This window comes from Tauraco erythrolophus, chromosome 5 (assembly GCF_009769465.1).
Source record: "Tauraco erythrolophus isolate bTauEry1 chromosome 5, bTauEry1.pri, whole genome shotgun sequence".
NCBI lineage: Eukaryota > Metazoa > Chordata > Aves > Musophagiformes > Musophagidae > Tauraco > Tauraco erythrolophus.
The window spans coordinates 57,419,822-57,439,734 of NC_141469.1; the positions used below are offsets into that span (position 1 = coordinate 57,419,822).

The window sequence follows — 19,913 nt, forward strand, 5'->3', positions numbered from 1 at the left end:
CATAAGAAAGCACCACTGCAGAGAGTCATGCTCTAAATACCAGTTCTATTAGTAAAGGACTGGACAAAGATTATTCTCTTGGAATAATTTATCAGTTGTGCAGTGCTGTTGATGAGTACTTTTCGCTTAGCCCAAGTGACAAAATTTGGAAAATTCCTCATCGACACTGAAATTCTTTTTAGGTGCCCCTGATATTCCTTGCTCTTGCTTGAGCAAGGCATATTAATCCCAGCTGAAAATAAATAGAGGGAATATCTGTTTTGAGAATTAAAAAATCTGCTCCTGGGAACCTCCTAGACATCATACTGCTCTTCATAAGGCACAGCAGGAAGTAAGACGCTAAGTAACCAAAAGAGGTGACTCCATCGTGCAGACACAAGAACCTGAGTACTGAGAAAAACTAGAGGTCTGGGGGCTGTTACAGAGTTCTAGCTCTTAACTATTGTTTTCAAACCATTTCAAATCTGGATTATTTTTTAAGTCTAGGGAACAGATTTCTTTATAAACTTAATCTGTATAGACTTACCTATTTGAAAATTGTTGAAATTATTAGATACACTTCTAGCAACAGATTTTTTGCACAGTATTTCCAAAACGAGATAAAGATTTATTTTCTCCCAAGGCTAAGCAAACCTTTTTCAGCAGTCAACACTAACTACATTGCCAGGATAAAGAGTTGCATTAAAATAAGTGTAGCCAGGTTTTGGCTGTCATCATTTCTTGCTACTTAGTCTACAGACTGGACTTCCTGTCTTCTTCTTTGTGCACGTTGTCCCTGATTAAAGTCTCCTCACAAATGCTACAGCAGAAAGAATGTGAGATGTTTTTTCAGGACTCAAATATCACATGTACTGATACTTTGGTAATTTCTGTTGATGTAAAAATACATACATACATATGTATATATGTGTGTGTGTGTATATATATATATATTTGGAATGTGGCTCAAATCTAAAGCATGACCAGGGAGGGCAGTAGAATACAAGGAGCTATGGATGGGAAGTATCACTTTGCTCCATGTTGGTGGGAGGGATATGTCCTCCAAAGGAAGAACTGTGAAGACACTTTGCAAGGAGACACGCTGATGTTTTCCTGCCTCCTTAGCCTCTCTTGGTATCGTTTTTTTATTATTTACCCTTTCGGTGCCTAAGAGGGGGGCTGTTGTCTGTCTTGCCACATTCTACTGGCAAACAGTCACAAATCGCAAAGAAACGGTTTCCAATGTCAGCACTCCACTCCTCTCACATGCCCCCCGACTCGCCCCTGAGAATTCACATTTGCTGCGCACACCACCCCCCCACCAAGAGCTGAATTCTGACAAATACTTAGCTGATTTGTAGTGATGCTAACAAAACAAGGATTTTTTCCTTGAAGTACTTTCCACTGAGTATTTGCTTGCTTTCTAAATGCGAATTTATGGTCTATGTTCTGTTTAACAACAAGGAATTACAGCATTTGTCATTGGTATTTCTGAGATAATATTTCCACTCTGTGCTGTTGAGCTTTTCTGTGTTATTAACTGAGCTACTTCAGTGAGTATACTCACAGTAACTGTTCTTCCAATTGCATACACTGTACATGATTAATCTTTTAACTGTAATGTGTAAGGGCATGTGCCAGAGCAGCAAACCCTCGGAAAAACGGTATAGGGGCAACAATGAAAATGCCATGTACTAATAGTACCATTATTTGCACCTGTAACGCAAATGCTTTTTGTTATCAAGAAAAGCATGTCCAGTTTGCATGTATGAATGAAGCAACAAAAATCCCATAATGCTTCATTCTTAAACTCTCACTTGACACAGTTTTTGTGGTTTTTCCAGGCTAATTTAAAGAGAGAGATATTTGTTATGGGTAAACCGCCTCGTAGCCCAGTGATGACTAAGAGATCCTGCAGCTCACCTGTCAGAGGTCACAGCTATTCACACAGGGTACGGTACAGGATGCCCAGTGTGCAATACGGCATTTCGATAGAAAAGGAGCTCAGTGTCTAGTCTTTCAGTATTTTGCTTTTGCCCAAGTGTCTCAATACGATCAATACGTCGTGTTTTCTTCCTGTTGTGCATCTGTGCTATGTCTGAGTCAAGCCAACAGGTCTGTGTGTGCCAAAGATTATTTTATAAATCCATTAGTGTATTGTATCTCTGCAGTATTGCATAGTATTTCCAGTGCTACAAGAGGTAAGAGATCAAAGTTCTTTAGATTTAGCCTGTTTTTTTTTCTAAATTACTCCTTTTGTTTCATATTATTTCTAGTTTATTAAAATTACAGATACTAAGAGTCAAAAATTTATACTTCATTGCATGAATACAGACTTTTGTATACAGGCTGAATTCTTGGGTTTTAATCCAATTCCTTCTTTTCAAAATGATTTGTTGCTACTATGTTACGTTCACTGTGCTCTTTATCCAAGCACTGTTATTTCAGACTGTCATACTCTTTAGTCTTTCCCTTCATATCTGTAATATAACAGTAACATAATTGTAACAATTTTACAGAAAGTCAGACTGTTTAGAGTTTGCACATGGTTGGCTCAAAAAGGTGATCTAAACTATGAAAAAAAAAATAAAACCCACACCCTAAACTATGTGAGAATAAGAATTTATGAGTTATGTTTTACTTTCAGTTTAGGACTAAATTATTATCTGCATCGGTTTCCTAACATTTGGCTCTTAAAACTGTTAACAGGATGAACTATTTTGCATGCTGTTGCTGCTGATTTTAGGTTATTATCTTCCTGGTGGCCCTCTTTTTAAAATCTGAATTTTAATTGAAGATACGCAGGTTTGTGTAACTTCCAAAGTCTCGACTTTTTGGCAGGCATCTGTTTACTACCAGGTGTGAGGGAACAGTGCTTTCTTTATCACTGAAGAGAGACGATTCAATCGGAGGAAGGGCAGGATTCTTTAGTAGCAGACCAACACCATCCCAAAGAAAGTCCAACTGGGAATAAGATCCATAAAAAAGGGATTAAGCCCTATTTTAATTTTGCATGTTACTCCAAATGGATGACATGTAATTAATATATTAAGAGGACTGTATTGGCCAATATTTAGTGGATTTGCGACTTCAATTCCAAAACTACAAGAGCTCAAATTGTATACCTAATTTGCATGTCCAGGACTATACAGAACTATTATATGCAAGCGCATATCAATCATGCTTGAAAATCAGGTGTACAGCTTGACTTGACTGCACACTTTTTAATGTTTTTTGGGATTAAGTCCTACAGTTTTTTCCAGGAAACAAGATAGTGTAGTGAACTATAGATAGTGTAGTGGAGGATTTCCCTGCCCATGGCAGGGGGGTTGGAACTAGATGATCTTTGAGGTCCCTTCCAACCCTAACCATTCTATGATTCTGTGAACTGAGCTGTGGTTGGAAACTAGAAAACCTGACTACCAAGAGCTAGTGATGCATTTCATGATCTCTCTTGAGCAAATTAGCCAGACATTGCACCAGTCCACATCCTAGCCAGTGCCATTATATGTGGAAATGAGAGTTTAGGGAAAGAAAAAACGGATAAAGCTTTTTGTTGTCAGCTGGAATACTATTGAGGAATGCATTTGGATAGTGAGTGAGCCTCAAGGTCCCCCTGTTCAGACATAGCACAGATTACTTCACCCTCATTTTCCCAGATTCTAATTCCATCAAAGTTTTCTCTGTAGCAATAACATAGAGTTGAAAATCTTCACTCAACTTGATTTTATATAATCTGTTTCTACAGTAGTTGACTAGCAATAAAATGTTTTAAAGTGTTGAAGCATATGCAGAAAAAGAAAGTAATACTGACCTACCTTATTTCTTCCTGGCTTAGTATATGTTCAAAGCATTAAATCATTTGTAGTATTGTTTAGCACATTGACTTTTATTGTTTGCAAGAAAAATCCTTAACCTCACTTGAGTTCTCTTGCATCTCTGACTATCTATGGCGTTCAGCTCAGTTGTGGACCCGATGAAAGATTAGCAGAGAATAACGTCAGATTTCAATCCAAATACCAAGCAATCTGCCTAGTGGAATATTCTCTTCTTGCTTGACAAGCCAACTGTTGAAGGGGGGTTACTAAGAACTGAAATGTCTGATTTGCAATCTTTATTGTTGGATTCTTCAGTAAAAATTGTCTGTCTTGTACACTGACAAGAGAGTTAAGAGAGTTAAATGAGAGAGTCAAAGAGCATAAACACAATTTGTGGACTTTGAAAACCTCTTTCCCACCTAGATGTCATTAATATGAATAAAAGTTTTGTAATCTACCTGCCTGCATCTTCAGGCAGCTTTTTAAAATTTTACTCTATAGACTGTAAAAATGAAGTGGAGAATGTTCACAATATTTTCTGCATGTATACATGCAAACATGATGACAAGAAATTTAACTACTTCAGTTTCATCTGGAGTTGGGGGTATGGTTGGGGAAAAAAAAAAACCAACATCGTGTGTTTTAACATTCAATTGATATCATCAGGCTGTGGGTTGTTTACCATGGCCGCCTCTCATGGAAGACTGTGTCATCTTCAAGAGTAAACTGAACCAAAATGAACGGAAATAGTCAAACCTGGGGAAGAGAGAACTGTGGAGGAATAAGACAAATCCCATGGCTTCAAGATCAGGTTGCAGTTTACTCAGTTCATGAAAGGAAGTGCTATGACTTGTGTTTGATATCCACATTCCCAAAACAGATTCTGTTCTCAGACTTGTATCACACTGTTGGTCTCTACAGCATGACCGCAGGGCATCCTCAGTCAACAGAGTGTATGATCCCGGGTCACGTCAAGAGCTCTCCCAAGCAGCTGCTCCTGTGCTGTTTCTGGCCCCAGTCAGATTGTAATGGGTAGAAGTCAATGTCTTTCTAAGCAGGATATGGTTTCTGTAGGAGGTTAATATTTTTCATTTCCATTGCATCCAGATTTATTGGATATTCGTGGTGGGTAATGCTCCATTAAGAAAGAAAGTAGTTGCTTTCATAAAGCTTTGCACTGGAAATACAAACTATTTTTTCCTCTGAAGTAGAAGTGTTGTTATTTTCACACAATTACATGCATTCTTTCAAAAATTCTTTCTGCTCTTTGCCTCCCAACAGCCTGCATGGCTTTGTGCTCCCCTTTGAAATGAAACAGAATTAAAGCATAGCATGTTACGCCTGCCAAGTTAGCACTCTGTGTGTGTGTGTAATGTAAATTGGTATGTTGTCTATGAGTATTCTAAATTCTGCCATTACATTATTTCTGTTTTTCCAAAAATATACTTCACCCAAGGAATGTATAATGTTCATCAGTTGCATCTGATTTTTCTAATGCTATTTCTGTTTCACAGTGAAGAGGCAGCAGGGTTCTATTCCAACTTTCTACTATACTATAAATAGAACATACTGTTGAAAAAGTTTCAGGGTACGGTTTGTTTCAGTTTTTGTTCTGTCCTCCCAAAATCAGATCTTTAAACCTGCCAAGATTCTGTTGCTTCCATGTCTTTTTAAGAATTTATTGTGAGTTGGAGAGGGGGCGGAGGGGTTTGTTTTACACCAGGTAGAATATGAACTCTCTAGCAACTATGTATCATGCCCCATCCAACTATTTGGACCTTAGACTATAAATCTTTATTACATTTCAAATCATTTCATTTCAGCCACAGCGCCCTGTGCTTGCTCATGAAAACATACACAGTGGGGGGGAACCGTAAGTATACTTCTTGTCTACTAAACCAAAACCTAACATTTAAGCAATAGCCAGGACACCATTGAGTGTTTTGTTAACCTGCCAAGTACAGTTATGAAGAGATTTCAGAAATTCACAGATAACTGTATGATGTAGGAAGATAGCCAAGAAGGTCCTGGAAGGCAAAGCTTTAGTTGTTTAATTTAAATCAAACTGAGACAGACGTGCCAACTTACAGTTCTCCATCGTTAACAATTAAAAGGATTATAATTTTGTAAAAATAAAGTTTGACTATTTTTATTCTCTCCATTTTTACATCTCAACAGAACGCCAATTAAAGATTTAACATTTATTCTACTCACCTGCTTTACTGACTTGACACAAATTATTCAGAAACAGTTCTGGATGTAAGTAGAGAGAAAAAACAACACGATAGTGTTGATCACCAGAACACAAGCTCACACTTTTTGGTGTAATTTACATGTGCAATTTAAAAATTAGATACAAGAAAGCCTTTCTGAAAATGGGAGAACTACTAGATCACAAGTTTTGTTTTCACAAACAGTGTAAGCACTTGAGATAAAACATGTGAAGCATGTAAGGCTATTTCAGTCCCGACTGTTAAAATGCAAGTTTGTTTAATGCAAAGAATTAAAATGCAAGATTGTTTCCATTTTTTATATTTTTTTCTGAGTCTTATGCTCAGGTCCTGCTTTAGTGATCATTGAAACCAGTAGCCATGCTTTCTCTAGCATCAGAGCACTTTGGAGTATTAGTAATTCCCCTAGATGTAACTAAGGCGTAGCATCTGAAAATATTTAGAAGTTTACCTGTTAGTCACTTGAAGAAATTGTAACAGAGAAGAGAGGGGCAAAAAGTTACCAAATAATCGTACCATAGATAATATATAATGAAAATTGAACATTTTGGTTTCAGTCTCACTAAAACCACAAGTTCCTGTTGGTTTTGTTGAGTGTATCGAAGCACTTAACTCTTGTTTTGTAAGCAATAATTATCTAATTAATTTTGTTCAATATCATTTAAGTAGTTCATGACTAAAGTTACTTATTCCTAAAATTAAAAATAGAAATATATTTAAATTGCCAGCCAACTATTCTTTGTCTTGAATATGTACTCTGTTAGTGTTGTCAATAGTAGTAAAGTTTTCATACTTAAGAAATTCTTAGATTAGCAAAGAGAGAATTAAATTACTAGAAAGGAGTTATTAAAATGGATTATCTAGAAATGACTAAGATTAGATTTCTAAAGTACAAAGAGTACTAATCGGGAAGTTTGTGTTACTGTATTTAAGTAAGCAATTGGCTTGAATCCTACATGACATTTTACATCTGCAACTCCTATACCTTTGGAAGCTGCATTTAATCAGTTTTAGAATATCATCATCACTTTGCTTTCCTGGAATAATGAGAAGTATGGCAGAAAACATTATTGCCATTTAATTTTTTGCACAGATTGTTCTTACTTCTGCTACACAGATTACCAGAGGTAATTACTTAAATAGCCAGTCCTATTCCATTTTGTTAGTGTGATTAAAATATAAAGTTAGACTTTTCAGATATGGGGAGATAACTGCCAGGCACAAGAAATTAAGTTAAAATCATTTTTTTCTCCAAATGAGCAATGTGAAAAATAAGTGTAGTTTATTTAAGATGACTGTCATTACACTAAGCCTAGCACCTGTCTGTATACAGGAATTTCAAATGGGACTTTCAGGAGCAGGAATTTTTTACTGAAATACACATCTTATTTAAGCCACAGAGTTTTGCCTGAATGATACAGAGCACATGGTGATATTCAGTACCAACACATCAAAGGGGGAGTTACTTAGTTTTTATTGGGAGAAATGTAATGGCATTAAGGTTTTAAAGTCAGTGAACTGTTGTTGAGGGAAAAATGGACATGATTATGTTTTGTTTCAATATTTTGAAATTAAAACTGTTTCCTTTGTACAGTTGTACAATTTCTGCACTTGCACCCTGCTCCTTTACACACAGTCAGTCATAGCTGGGGCACAAGACAGTGAGAAAAAAAGGTAGATCCTGACTCTGCAGGACTCATGGGCTTTTGCAGCAGTCTTCCTGTGGGCTGTCAGTTCCCCCTATTAAGAGTTTATTGCCATTCTTTCAATTCCAAGAAACTCAATTAAAAGCTGACAAGGAATGAAAGATATTAAATGTAGCAACCTCATACCCCTTTCCGTCTATCCACCTCAGATCCTTCAATCAGCAGCCCCTGGCCAGGGTGGAGGTACAAGTTGGTACCTGAATACTGTTTGAGTTTCCATCTTTATGTCACCCAATTTGAGTCAAGTCTCTCCCTCACTCTCTGAGATATTTAATTATTTTTGTATATATAGCACAGGCAGTTTTAACAAGTAAAGAGGTTACGGCTGTATGTTTCCAAATAACAATTACTGTCCACCTTCCCCAGAGAAGCAGGCACCTCCTTTACATGCAGAGCTCCTGTAGCACCAAGTCCAGCCTCAGCAGTTGCTGCTGAGGAGCCCCAGGAGGTCCCCCTGGCCACTCTCCGGGGCACCCTCCTGCCCCGACTGCTGCGGGACGGCAGGCACTTCGCCTATGCCGGGTGGCACTTCGCTCCACCACGGCAGAGAACGCCTACATGAGGTTCGGCTTTCCGGAGCTTAAAGGCAGAGCCACAGTGTTAAGGTGCTGATCGGGGAGGGGCTAAGAGGATAGTGCATCTATGAGCTCCCCTCTAGAAGTCCTCTGGTTTGGTGCCTCAACTATAAAGTAAAGCTAATAAAAGACAGAACAAAACTAGGATTCTGTATTCAAAGCAACTGGTTGAGGAGCCATCAGGCTTGCCTTGAGTCTCTAGTCTTTAGTGTCAGATGCGTTACCTTTCCAATAAAGTTTTATTTATTTACCATGATAAGTACCTATCCCTGAAGTGCACCAGGCAAAATAAACCCTTTCCCCCCAAATTTGCAAGAAGCGATACTTATCAGTTAATGTGTAAACCAGCTCCTTTACTTCAGCAAAGGTGCGAAGAACTCTTACTTCTTTTTAAAATGCATCATTTGTCCTATTTAAGGTTTCAGGCTCTATATAACTATACTCCTAGGAACGAAGATGAATTGGAGCTCAGAGAGGGAGATGTCATTGATGTGATGGAAAAATGTGATGATGGATGGTTTGTGGGTATGTTTTAATTTGTTTGGTTTTTTCATTATTTTTTTCGCCCAATCTTTGTTGCCCTCTTTGCTTGGCGTCTTTTAGACAAATTAATTTTTGGTATTCAGTGTAATAAACCTGAATCTGGCTTTATTAGGAGAAGTCTCAACCAAAATTCACTGAAATTAGTGGGTGATTTTTCACTTTTATGTTTCCTAACTGATGGGCACAAATTGGCATGTGCCTCCCATTTGTTGCACAGCACTGTTCTTATTGTCACGTGAAACAAAATGGGCTACGTGTTACTGCTCTCTTCATAAAGCCCAGGTAACATAAAACATGCTCGCACGAATACATCTGCAGAATTAACTAATTGTGAGAATCAAGTCTTACTGAACAGATATTTGATAACTAGGCCTAGATAAGGTGGCTTAATCATTCCATAAACCTTCATGCACACAGTAGCTAGCTTAATCATCCAACTAGTGCTCAGCATTTCTCAAATTCAAATTATTTAAATAGACTTGATGTTGTTGAAATTAAGTTATTTCTATGTACTAAGTCAAAATTTTAGCACGTATTTTAATCAGGCCTAGCAATTTAATCAATATGCCTTTTTATTTGCTTTTTCCTTTCTGCAGTTATAATTTGTTAAAATTCACAACTCACAAATGAAATTCAAAATAACTTTTTAAAGTTATATTGTAAAGAACTATAGCTATTTCTGTTTATGCAATATGAAACAACAATTTAAAGGCCATGCTTACATAGTGAATTCCTGTTGTTATTCCCGTCTTTCATCTATCGCTTCTAATTTCAGGAACCTCAAGAAGAACCAAATTCTTTGGTACTTTCCCTGGAAACTATGTCAAGAGGCTGTGAATTTTTTTCCTACTTATTTATGCTGCATCTCTGCAACACATCTGCATAAAGCTGCTAGAAAACATGCTACGCTGGCCCTCTGTTTTCTTGCTTGCAGTCTCAAATAGAGGCCATCTAGTTCATCCTCATCCCATCCCATCCGCCAAACCGTTCCAGCAGTATTACAGCAACGACCACGGTGCGGATAACTAAGCTTTTCTGAAACAAGAGGAGTCGTTTCAACATTTAAGTACTCCCTATTTTAAAGTCTTTTCCTTCGAAACACAATAGGAAAAGCCTGATGACAGGTACACTGATGAATTGCCAGGGGGGATTGGGAGGGGGAGAAACTTCTTGGTTTGGACATTGGTGGTACTATCATGAAGTCTGATGGGATCTTTTTCAGCATGCATGTAATACAGGGGGAAGTTGCTGTTTACTATTTTTAAAAAAATTGTTTGAGTTTCCACGTTCTTATTAGCTTGGCAGCATTTCTTGCTTTCACTTTGCCGTATCACAGGTTTGCCTATTGTACTGGTTTACAATGTATGACAAATTATAATATAGGTTTTTTGCCTGCACTTGTATGTTGTAACATATGCACAGTGATTGTAAAATCTCAAGCGAGTGTAGTGAAAAATGGAAGAACTGCAAGTGTTCTGAACGGGTGCAATGGTATTGGCTAAACCTTTTTTCTTTTTTCCCTAATAAAGCTGTAGTGTTTTCTGTTAAAAGGTAAAAAGTGCAAGAGGCATAAAACCTCGTGAAGGAGGATTTGATAAAGAGACAGACAATGATATAAGACATAGACAATAATAACCTGCTACTGATGTCTGACATTAAATGGTTGTGAACAAAATGTTGTAATAGTAAGCAACATGAGATCTGAGAGGTTAGTGTTTTACGTATCACAGGAATTTTAAGAAGCAGGAAATAAACAGTGTTAGTGCAAAGGGTTGTTGGGTTTGTTGTTTTTTTTCCTAACATAGCCACCTGAAAAATATTCACAAGTATCATGTACTGAATTACTTCACCAGAGATATATATATGTATGTTAACAAATCTGAGTTACACATTTTTTTTAGGAATTTAGTACAGAAAAAATCTCTCAAGTATTAAAACTGATACATTTTAGAGGTGGGTTGTTTTGTTTTTTTTTTTTTCCTGAACGAAACAAGTATTTGAAAACATACATTTTCCATAAGCAAAGGTAAGCATAAATAGAGAATGAAATTAAGGCACAGGATGATAATGACTATGGCTTTATAAAAAAAAAAATTCAGATTTGGTTTCTTCAGCACCTTATAGATGGCAACAGCTTCTACTGCATTTCTCATGGGTAAAGGATTGAAATTATCAAAATGTATGTAGTCTGTAGCATTTTGTACATATGTTTGCTTTTTTGTACAGAGCCATTTGGTTGTTGATTTTAAAAAAATTAAGTTCCTTATTTGATCTTTGCCCTCTTCACATACACAACATTTCGATGCATTTTTCTTTTCTTGCTCTATTTACCATAAGCACATCTGGATAGTGCAATTCTGTAAGATAGCATTTTATGCAAAATTTTATTAATTAAAATATGGTTTACCAGCCAAATCTAAATGTACATATGTCTTTATTACTGAGAAGTGTCATTAAGACAAAGGTAAAGAAACATCTTTGTGCAGCATACCTTTATTATTGCAGATTTCATGGCAAAAGCTTTATATTCAGAGGCTTTCAATTTTAAACTAGATCTGCATGCAGCTTTGCTGTGAGATTAATACCTATCTTTGATGCCATTTATGATTGAAGACTTAAATATCTGTTGCCTGTGATATTTAAAAAGTTCTGTTTCTACTCTGTAACTGATTTTAGAAAAATGCAGGTTTTTCATACCTGGCTTTCAGGTAACTGACTTTGAATTCCTATGAGCAAAAGGTCTCTGTGGTTTTTTTTCTTGAATAGACTTCTAATAAATTTTGCTTGGAGTACAAAACCGTTTCCCCCATCATTTCTCAAAATACATGAAACATATTACTTAAGTGTTGCAAAGCACTTAACTCTTCGAGCTTATATGCAAATAGTTTTGCCTTGTACAGAGATTTTTTTCCACCACCAAGCATACACCAGCTACATATATATGTATGTATATATGAGCAACTAGTATTGCCCACACAGCTCTCAATTGGTCCACTTCAGTGTCATCCCTAAAACCTTGAATCCAAAAGCAACATTCTGGACTTCCTGCATTGCCAGTGCTAATCTGAGATCATTTTTCTGTTGCCAGAGCCACTCCTCACTCCAGAAGCACAAAGGTAAAACCCTTTATACCTGGCAAGAGTTCCCACACCCCAATCCTTCAACAAAAGCAAAACAAGAACTCCTCTGTAAGTGACAGCATAGAAGCAAGATTTACGGAAAAGACAGATATTTGGGGAGCATCTTACACTTGGGATTCTGCCTGCAAAACTGAGTTATCCCTTACTAATGTCTCTGCCTGGCAAGGAACAACTGTTGGAACAAAAACAAAACCTGCAACAAGCAGCAAAGTAAGCAAGCAGCAGGTTGTGCCCCCCACGCTGGCTGGTGACACAGTTCCCACCAGTGCCTCACAGTAGCTCTTTGGTCCTTCTCCAGGCCACCCTGGCTGCCCTTGCCGAGCTGCCTCCTCCCAAATGATGTATGTGCTGTACTTCTAGCACTGAAGAGCACAGCACAACAGCAACCCGCATTTGGACAGGAATAACTTATTTCTTCAAGTCTTGATTCATGCTCAGTTTTGTCTTTGCAATAGCTGGGCTGGAAAAAGCAAAATCACCGACACCCCTCGATATAAATACACGAGTGTGTTGCTTAACCTCCCTGTAGGCAAAGTTAGCATCTTCAAACTGGGGACTGCTGTTAAAACTCCAGCAGATAAACACCCTTCTCAGTATAAACACTGTCGGTGCCGGGAGTGCTTTCAGTCTGGACAAGGCCTAATTTAGTTGATACTATTACTGCTGAGCTAAACGTGCCCTTCCAGTGCTAAGTTAGCTTAAACGCACCGCGTGCACCTCTTCTCGCAGCCCTCTAACCAAATACTGGAATATAAGATCGAACGCGTGGCTTGTCCTTTCTGTTTGCTGGGGGACCCAGTGTGGGATCTGGGACATCACCAAAGCACTGCTTTGTGCCTTATACCTGTGAGAACCATAAGGAGGAGGAAGTACTGGGCTTTAATAGTCTTTTTCTATAAAGGCTAGCCTAATAATATCAACTGGTTGGTGTAGTCTTGCTAATACAACACAATTCTGGATGGTTAAGGGTCTGAGTTGTTAAGGGGTGAAATAGCATCTTCATTGCTAATTGTGATGGGGATGAAAAAAATAGAAGAGAGAGGTTGCTGTAATAAGAACGGCACGTCATTGACACTTGAGGAAAAACTGTAGTGTTAATGCTTTAGTCAAAAAGTAGAGACATGTTAAAGTTATATCCAGATAAACCAAATATATTCGTCTAAGTCTGCTGAAATCCCACCTATACTCTTTCAGGAACAGACTGAAGAATTCTTTGAGCTTCCTTGTATAATCCTTTGTACTGTCCTATAAAGCCATGAAGGAGACCTCACAGGACTAGGTGGTGTTTGGTCCTTAAGGCCAGAGGAAAAGAGACCTGGGGAATTGAAGGCCAGCCAGTTTTAATACCTAGAAAGAGATCAGACCATTAAAAGCCTCGATGGTCATGAATTTTCTAGAAAAAGATGTATCAAACCAATTTCCCTTTTTCATGTCAGGAAAACCTTGATTTCTATTAGGATTTTCGTTTACTGCTGTGTTAGCAAACTGTAAAAAGTCTATGTCAGCCCACATGAAACCAAGTTTGTTGCACAGTTGTTCTGATACCGATAAATGGGTAACCTAACCAGAGTCTCTAAAAAAACAATAGATTCCACTGCCTACCCTGCAGAAAGCCGTGCATTTGCTGTTGAGGCAAAGGCCTCTTAAAACAAGCAAACCTACAAAACACCAACAAGGCAGGGAGATCAATGCACGAGCAGCTCAGGGTGATGATCTGTATCCCCAACTGAGTGAAGGGTCACACCAGCAGGTTCAGCATTCTGTCACCAGTGCCAAAGCAAAGCATGTTGTCATTCTGCAATGCCTGCTATTTACTAGTTGCCTTTTAAATGCTGATGTACAGACCCTGGACAAGAACACGAGGTGCTTCCTATGCGTTTGAAAACGCAGTTGCACAAGCCAATGGAAGGCTAGAAACATGAAGTCAGTAACTCTAGAAGGACCTTAGGTCATTGCTAAGTATATTGCCTTACAGCATTTATAGTTACATGGTGAAACCCTGCCTTTGCTCTAGTTAACAGCAAACTCCATTGCAACAGATCCCACAGTATTGGTCTCTACGTTAGCTTGAAAATTGCCCAAGAGAAGCACTGAGGCAACTGAATGGCCAGGGTTGGCTTGGTTTTATTATACGGAAAGTACGAGTGCGGGCAGAGACCAGGAACCACTGCTTTGGCTGCTCCCATTACACAGCACAGTAGATAGCTACTAGAGAAGGGAACTAACTGGCAAGTTAACTTAAATCATGTATGGCTCCAAAGTTGCAAAAGTATATTGAAAGGGCCAGAAATTAAGTTTTTAAACACGTTTATACAGCAGAACCCCTTGCTACATCCAGGAAACGTGGTGTAGTGGTATAGTGGAGGGTGTCCCTGCCCATGGCAGGAGAGCTGGAACTAGATGATCTTTGAGGTCCCTTCCAGCCCTAACCATTCTATGATTCTATGAAATATCAATCAGGCCAAGAGCTGAATCCACTCATTTTACAGAGCAGGGAACTTGCCAGACCAACCTGTAGAAATCAATACCTCGTCTGGACACAGTAAGCAGGGAAGATGAATTTAATAAGGCTTTCTTCTGCAACTCAACAGGTAATCAATCAACATCATGCTATTTATACAACTGGATTAAAAAAATGCCATTTTACTTTCCTTTATTTTTATTTCACTTTTTTTTTTTTACCCTGCAATGGCCAAATAGTTACATTCCTAAGTCCTAGCTAAAAATTGCCCAATAGAATCTATTATTCTCATCAATATAGAGAAATCACATTCCTTTGAAAATTAAAAATATTTCTCTCTATATATATACACACAGAATATGACAGAAATCCACTCAAAGGGAAACAATGGAATGAATGAATTCCTGCTTGCACTACCCTGAGTCAGATACTATTTAGGCGAAAGAAGGTGATACTGGTGACATACAGGCTGTCATTCATGTATTTAGTGTCACCTCTGAAACACACAAAGAATAACGAAAGTTTCTAGGTTAATATGCAGTGATGAAACCAGGGAAGACCCTGAGAAATCCTGCAGGTACAATCATGAGTATAATCCTGCTGGCTGGTTACACTGTGCACCGTAGCTCTTTAGCAGTTCTGCACCCAAAATTCCCAGCTCCTGGTTCATTTCCGTCAATGTGAATCCCATATATAAAGCATTACAGAATTAGGACTTCTAGTATTTAACTTCTATTTCTTCGAAAGTCATACAGAAGGAGCAAAGTTCTGTGTTTCAGACTATTTAATATTACCAGAAAGTAGAAAGCACTCTTACTAAAACAGGTCTAATGACTATAATAACTATCCCATAGCAATTTTTTGATCAGCCTTTGTATAGTGATGTCACATTTAATCACAGATCCAGTACACAGAGGGTTCCACTTCAGCAGAATGGCATTACATCACAAATGACACGATGGGGGGTGAGGGGGAAGGAAGTGTTGACTGACAACCAGAAACGCGTTGCTAGGATTGTCCTCAGTACAGATGCTCAATCTCAACAGTTTATGTTTCCTGCTGCCAACACAAATTACAAACTTGGAAGCCATTATTTCATCACCCACATACATGCATAGCAAAGTGATCCTCCTGTATTTTCCATCCATCAGAGAAATCAGTAAAGCACTTTAAAAAATACCCCAAGAATAATGTAATTATTTATTTCTACCAGTGAAGAATTGCCAGAGTTACACATAGTGACTCTCGCCACCTCCCTCTAAAAACAGGGAGATACACTTCTCTGTCACAAGCCGCTGTTTCCCTTTGCAAAAGAGGGTCCTGTATTCACAGGAGTCCACTAGGAGTGTCTAGCTCCAGCTCCAACTGATTTGAATAGTAGTTTGCTATTTAAATATCTTCAAGGATCTGGTCCTTTAAGACTTTTTTGGCTGTCTTACACTGAAATAAAATGCGTCCGTTTTATTTCAGGACTTTCTACAAGCACCACTTAAGAACCAAGGAAACAGACTTTCATATTATAATAATAATCAAACCTTCAGTCATTTGCATCGAGATTTTTTTTTCTCGACACAGGGTTAAACATACAACTGAAACCAGCGCTGCAGGCAGGGAACACAGATGAGATGGAACATGTTGTTCTAAGTGGGTCATCGCACTGCTTCTGTCACTGTGGTGTGCTAGATAAACTCTGAGCATGCAACGTCCCAACTCGTGCTTCCCCAGGTTAACACTCCAAACTGTAATGTGAAACATGTACTGGCTGGCTCAAGACCCGCTGAAGGATTTTCTTACACGACCACTGATTCATCTGTTATAGATAGGGGGTTTTTCACATGTAACTGGAAATATTTGAACAGGTGAGAATCAGCCTCTCCCTCCTTAAACCATAAAAGAGAACAAATGAATGTGTCCAGCACGCCCGAGGGCAATACTTATATGCCACCAAAGAGCTCTAGAAACTATTTATAGATTCACTTCATCCATTCCTGCAGCTGACTCCGAGGCACAAGGCACAAAGCAGCACTGCACACAGTCCGAAGCACAAGCATGAAAGCCATGTGCTATCAAAACTGCAGGGAAACATCTAGGACACACAAACCCCGCCCTCTGCTAGCCACCACTCCATACCTATGTCCTGAGGCAAGCTGACTGCTATAGAGGACTATTGACAGAAAGGCAGCGCACCATGGAAGTATGAAACATTCCACAACTGAAAAATACTGCAATTCTGCCTTCCAGTACCTAAAGGGGGCCTACAGGAAAGCTGGAGAGGGACTTTTTACAAGGGCAAGTAGTGATAGGGCAAGGGGTAATGGATTTAAACTGAAAGAGAGCAGATTTAGGTTAGATCTATGGAAGAAATTTTTTTACTATGAGAGTGGTGAAGCACTGGAACAGGTTGCCCAGAGAAGTTGTGGATGCCTAATCCCTGGAAGTGTTCAAGGCCAGGTTGGATGAGGCTTTGAGCAACGTGGCCTAGTGGAAAGTATTCCTGCCCATGGCAGAGGGATTGGAACTAGATGATCTTTGAAGTCCCTTCCAACCCAAACCACTTTATGATTCTATAAGGTCTTGCACTCTGGCTCTTGCATTATGTTATCCAGCAGTCTACCAAAAGCATTACCTGCAGCATCCTGATCACTATTACTGAAATTCCAGAACTTCCAAAACCAGAAAACATCTCCTGCATCAGGCCATAAAACCTATGCTGGCTAACAGCTCCCATAGCATGACCAGTGTTAGTTAGAAGGTCCTTACTTTAAATGTCCCGATATTATCTCACCTGAAGAGACTTTGGAAGGTACTGTTAAGTACCTTCACACTCTGGGAAGCAGGAAAAAGAAATTGCTAAAATGCAATGGACAGGCAAGAGAAAAACTCAACCTTCAAGGGGACTATTTTGGCGTTTCTGAACAGGTTTTTCTTTGTTTTCAGGGTTTTTGCCTTTTTTTTTTTTTTTTTTTCAGTTGTAAGCAAGACAGTTTCCAGATCTTTATTTCCAGAGAGATTTTTGTTAGGAGAGGTTTACTCACACTTCAAAGCGCTAGCTGTATGGACCATGATTTACCTGTCTTCACATTGTGGAGAGAGGATTATCCTTTGAAAAGCTGTGGAGGGATTACCATCAAATTCCAGCCTGGATTTCTACAGCACTAGAAAACTTCAAGAGCAGAAGTTCCTAGCTACGGTATGGATCACATTAACTCCCAGCATGCTGGAGTATAGTAATAGTGGATGTATGAATACCAGTTTTAAGACTGTGTATATGCATATCTGACAGTTTTTACATTGATCGTTTCAGATGCAGTAATTACACATTGATAAAACTGAGAAGTTGGTCCTAGAGAAGCTTCTGCTGGTTTTGCCCCTGCTGTGGTTGTGTCCTTTCTCACCATACAGCCAGCTTTTGCAAACGCTTTCTCTAACCTATGCACTTACTCCTACCTTCACTGAACAAAAGCAAGCAAAATGTCCAGTCAGGGCAAGGTGTGAAATGCATAATTATTCACTTCTATTCAGTATTTTCTTTTGCTGTTCAGAAACAAACTCATGGGCACAGACGAGCTGACAGTGTCCTTATAACAAGCAGAAGGAAATCAAAACTGTGACGAGGAAAATACTCAAAGTATAAGCTAAATATAAGCGTTACGCCTGCGTAACTACAGTGTGCATCAGGACCCTAGGATCCAGCTTTGTGGCCAGATACATTCTGAAGCTGCTGATCTCTGGCTCAGGTCCCAGCTCACACTTAAGACAGAATACCATATTTGTCTTTCAGCTGTTGCCGTTTGTCATGATCCAATAAACATGGCCAACTCTTCCATAGCAACTGCTGTTAAACCGCTAAACCCAAGCCACAAGGTGAAAGAAAAATAGATATTGAATACAGTACTTTATGGAACGTAAGATAATGATTGTATATTTAAAGAAATTCTGATGCCTGTTTCTTAGAGAAAAATACTCGGAAGGTTTGGCACTTGGACTACAGATGACCGCGACCTTACATGTGATCTCATCATTTGTTTGTGTATGAAGCCTCATCTCTCGGGAGACCACAAAATAGATCAAGGTATTGATCTAAAAGTTTGGCACATGCTTTGGAGAAATCCTGGATTGCTCTAGAATAGACTTTTTTTTTTTTCTTCCTTTTCCTTCCTTCTAAGCTTCCTAGATAGACTAGTACAAACCAATTGTAAATACCTATTACTAAAGGTACCTTTCTCTCATACATGCAAACGCACACAAACACATGGAGAGCAGTTGGTGGATAAACCTTTCAACTTCAGTGACACAGAATAAGCCGCCATGAACCATACTCCAAGTCCTTATGGTCTCATATTGCCTACATGCCTCCAAAAACCTGCAGCAAGCCTAAGGGATACCCGGGGACACACTCTCAATGGCATTCACGCTGTTGGAGTACAGTTGTATGTAAGCACTTTGCTCTGCTCTGCTAAATGTGAAGGGCCCCATTGAAGAGCACTATTTCACAGCTGAGGATAGACATAGGTGAAAAAGAACTGCCTTAGAATGGAGACTGGGAGAAACTTCAGAAGAAGCCACACAGACAAGACGGGCAGCTTTGCCTCCCACCTTAATTCCGTCTTCCATAAAGGCACTACTCTCTACAGAGTAGCATCCTCAGACTTTTATTATCCACTATTTACAATGGAAGGCATTCTCAGTAAGTCAAAAGTAGGATAATAATTTTAAAATTATAGACAGGAAAAGAAAAATAAAATCTGCTTTAAAGATCATCAAGAGGAAGGCTAAAGTTTAGACCGGGAATAAAGTACAAATTACAACCATACAAGATTGAGCATTTTCTTCTTTACCAAGAAATCACTGTTCTGTTCTTGACACTTCAATTCAGATCTTTTTCCAGATATAAACTTTCACGGACAAAAATAAACTAGAAGGGAGAAAACACACACAAGTGTTTCCATGGAGAGAGACATACACTACGCACAGGATGTTGAACTGACAGTTTTACCACTCCAAGAAGATCAAGCTTTCTCTTATCATCCAGGAACGACTAGAAGGAATGTTAACCTCATCAAAAAGCAGTTTTTCCTAAAGTATCACTGCTCCTACCTCCTGCCTGACAGTTTTCTTTAGTCACTCAAATTACACTATGGATCTTTTCTTAGTCTTGAACTTTGCAAAATTCTCTGAAGTTTTTGTTGTATCAAGTGCTACTGAATAAAATCAGTGTCTTCCCCAGTTAGTAGCATAGGTAGTCTCCACATAAACATTCCTTTAATTTACCTTTTATCTTGATTAGTTAAGGAGCAGAAGGTGGCTAACTCTGCAGAGCTTGTAGTCACTCCACATTAAAGATCACACTTTTACAATTACAACATATATTCCTATAAACTAACACAGCTGGGACATACCACAGCGTTCTGTACCAGTTTCAGTCTCTGAACAGTGTGGGTACAGTAATTCACATCCATT

General features: G+C 38.7%; 1 protein-coding gene across 12 annotated transcripts in view; it reads left to right on the forward strand.

The window, feature by feature from the left end:
* The window catches only part of SORBS2 (sorbin and SH3 domain containing 2), an 86,404-nt gene extending 76,715 nt beyond the window's left edge, over positions 1-9,689 (forward strand). For 9 of the 12 annotated variants that reach the window (XM_086612417.1, XM_086612413.1, XM_086612414.1 and 6 more), the window contains 3 exons: positions 5,621-5,670; positions 8,728-8,834; positions 9,628-9,689. In XM_086612417.1, coding sequence (XP_086468543.1) covers positions 5,621-5,670; positions 8,728-8,834; positions 9,628-9,689 — 219 coding nt within the window. Of the gene's footprint in view, positions 1-1,823; positions 1,932-5,620; positions 5,671-8,727; positions 8,835-9,627 lie in introns of all 12 variants that reach the window. The other 3 variants (XM_086612411.1, XM_086612410.1, XM_086612409.1) reach the window with 1 other exon arrangement.
* The last annotated feature ends 10,224 nt before the right edge of the window (positions 9,690-19,913 follow it).